Below are 2734 nucleotides of genomic sequence, written 5' to 3'. Positions count from 1 at the left end.
TTCCTTCGTTTTTAGCATTTTAAGTACGTTTGCATTGTGTTGAAATGTTTGAAATACTTAAACAGCTAATCCCTAAATGATACACATGGTAGATTTCTACTAACCAAACAATTTCATTTCCCAGGGGATAACAGAATGTTTTCCTACAATATTTGTTTTCACACATTTCCCTGTTGTTATTATAGTCAGGCAGACCTAAGGATCCAAGTTAAATAAACACCATTACCAGCATTGCATGAAGACAAAAGGGCTCGTGAAAAGTTGGTTGGGCAGGCTGCCTATTATATTTAATATTCCACTGAGCATATAGATGGTAAAAATATAAATGTGGGCAGAAGTTTTCTCCAAAGACCCCTTTGCCGCTTGTAAAAACTGAACTGTTATATTAAAAACCTGCCCGAGAGGCCCGCGTGCCCGTGCCCATGTGTGCCGTCATCACATGCTCCGCGTGCCCTCTCTGATGGGCACCCCGGCTCCCTGAAACGCCCGCCATCACCAGTCTGTGTAGTGATTCCTCCTCAGAGGCACTGAGCAGCAGCAGGCTGCTGTTAGAAATGAGCTCCTCCAGGAGGAAGGGGCTGGAATGCAGGAGCCACAGAGACTGGGGACATCTGGCAGCTGAAAAGGAATGCGTAATGGGGAGGCAGCTGTGCCCGGGCCCTGCCTAGGGAGCATCTGGGCAAAGTGAACCGTCACTCAAAACAGCCGCACGAATACCACAGATGACAGGGAAAGAGGCGAGGTCCCCTCCAGGCAGGAAGGGAAAACTACAGATCAGTGCCTGGGAGAGAAAGCCTGTGTGACCAACAGAAAGTAAACAAGTAACTGGACCAACTCCAGGGACAGAAGGCGCTATCCCTGGAAAGCAGAGTAACAATGCCAGAAAAGGACGACTCTCTGAATGAAAGATGAAGTGAATTCCCGACAAAATTTCAAAGCTTTGCTAAGAGCACAGGAGATGAGAGGGAAGACAGAATGGTTTTATTTGTAAGGAAGGGGCGCTTTTGAGGGTAAGGTTTCACTTCCAAACTGATTTTATAAGGATTAGAGCTACAGAAAATTATTTTTCACCTCACTATAAAAATATATGGTAAACTAAAAAACACAAAACCTGTTGCCATCAAGTCGATTCTGACTCAAAGCGACCCCACAGGACAGAGGACAGAATCAAATTACCCCATAGGGTCTCCAAGGCTGTAACCCTTACAGAAGCCGACTGCTACATCTTTCTCCCGCAGAGCAGCTGTGGGTTCGAACTGCAGGCCTTTCAGTTAGCAGCCAAGCGCTTTAACCATTGTGCCACCAGGGCTCCTAATAAACTGTGTACTCTATAGTTAATGCACATAAGTTGTCTGAAGTTTATTCTTTTCTATTTTCCATAGTTTTTAGGTAAAGAAGTACCAAAAATAAACGATGTAAGTGAAGGCCTCAGATTTTGGTGGTTACAAAGTTTTATATGGCTCCATCTGAAATACATAAGTATGGTGACTCTAAACCATTTTAAAGTCTGACCCGTTATAGTAAGATTTCAAATGAGCAACACAGAAAATGCTACCCTAAAAGCAACACTTCACAAATCAGACATTTGCTTGATTTCTGAAATGCAGGTAGAGAGGGAATGGAGTTTACAAAACAGAAAAGAGATGGCACTTAGAACTTATGCTCATATATTTATGCATTATGTGAAAACAGCCCACGATTTTTAGCGTACTTCCTAATGTAATTCTAGGCAACAAAGAACATTTCGTTTTTAGTTTATGTAATCCTAGTAGATATTTATCGTATTAAGTGTATCTTCTTTCTAACACACTCCTAGAACATCAGCGGCTGTATCAAAGAGGACTGCTCCCATTTGAAATCATTCTCCACGGCCTGAGATGCTGAACGGGGCTCACTGTTCTGAGTGTAACCAAGCCAAGTCACTGGGTCAGGAGGAGAGATTCAGGTCTCTGAGGACTTAGCTATGCTCTTCCGGCTCAGGAATAATAAAAACAGAATTCTCTTAGCTGCCAAATTTCTCCAGTTGCTTCATAACTCACAGGTACCAATATCCGTTGCCGTCAAGTCGATTCTGACTCATAGCCACCCTACAGGACAGAGCAGAACTGCCCCATAGGGTTTCCAAGGAGCGGATGGTGGATTCGAACTGCCCACCTTTTGGTTAGCAGCCGAGCTCTTAACCACTGCGCCACCAGGGTTTCCGCAGGTATTGATACAGACCGTTAATTCAAAAAAGACAAAGATAAGACGAGGGAGCTACTGCCGGTGATGGAACAGAAGCAAGACGAAGGAAGCAGACGTGAACAGGTTTCAAGGGACTGAAAACCTTCATCTGGATACGATTCTGGAGAAAATAATAAAAAGGAGGGTGGGGGCGTAAGCCAGCCAACAAGCACGGAAGCATGAAGAGTAGAGAAGAGGGCATGCTGCAGCGGGTGGTCAAAGACAGCCAGTGCTTGATGGTTATTACGAACTCGGTGCAAAGCCAACCAGACACCAAGGCTATGGGAAAACACCTTACCCGCCGGACAGCCGGCCCGGCTCAAAGCTCGTCGTCCACGTCTTGGTTTTCGGGGACAACCCCGGACTCACCTTTCACAAACGACAGGCCGAGGCTCACTCATGACGGCACCCAGCGAAGAACACGGCTGACGAGGAGGGGGCGCGATGGGGACCGCCGCGTCCAGGGAGCTCGCCTTCCGCGGGAGCGCGTCCTGCGCCAGCGCCGTCGCCG

At 46.5% G+C, this 2734-nt stretch overlaps 1 protein-coding gene across 1 annotated transcript in view; it reads right to left on the bottom strand.

Annotated features, from left to right (window-relative positions):
* Window positions 1-2734, bottom strand: part of SH3RF1 (SH3 domain containing ring finger 1) — a 199704-nt gene that overhangs the window by 8175 nt on the left and 188795 nt on the right. The window contains 1 exon segment of the mRNA XM_023742850.1: window positions 2593-2734. This exon segment is cut by the window's right edge and continues 97 nt beyond it. Within this exon segment, the coding sequence (XP_023598618.1) occupies window positions 2593-2734 (142 nt within the window).

This window comes from Trichechus manatus, unplaced genomic scaffold, assembly GCF_000243295.1.
Source record: "Trichechus manatus latirostris isolate Lorelei unplaced genomic scaffold, TriManLat1.0 scaffold00220, whole genome shotgun sequence".
In the NCBI taxonomy this organism is placed as follows: Eukaryota; Metazoa; Chordata; class Mammalia; order Sirenia; family Trichechidae; genus Trichechus; species Trichechus manatus.
Note: the sequence above shows the minus strand (reverse complement) of the source record. Positions and strands in the feature narration are given on the sequence as shown.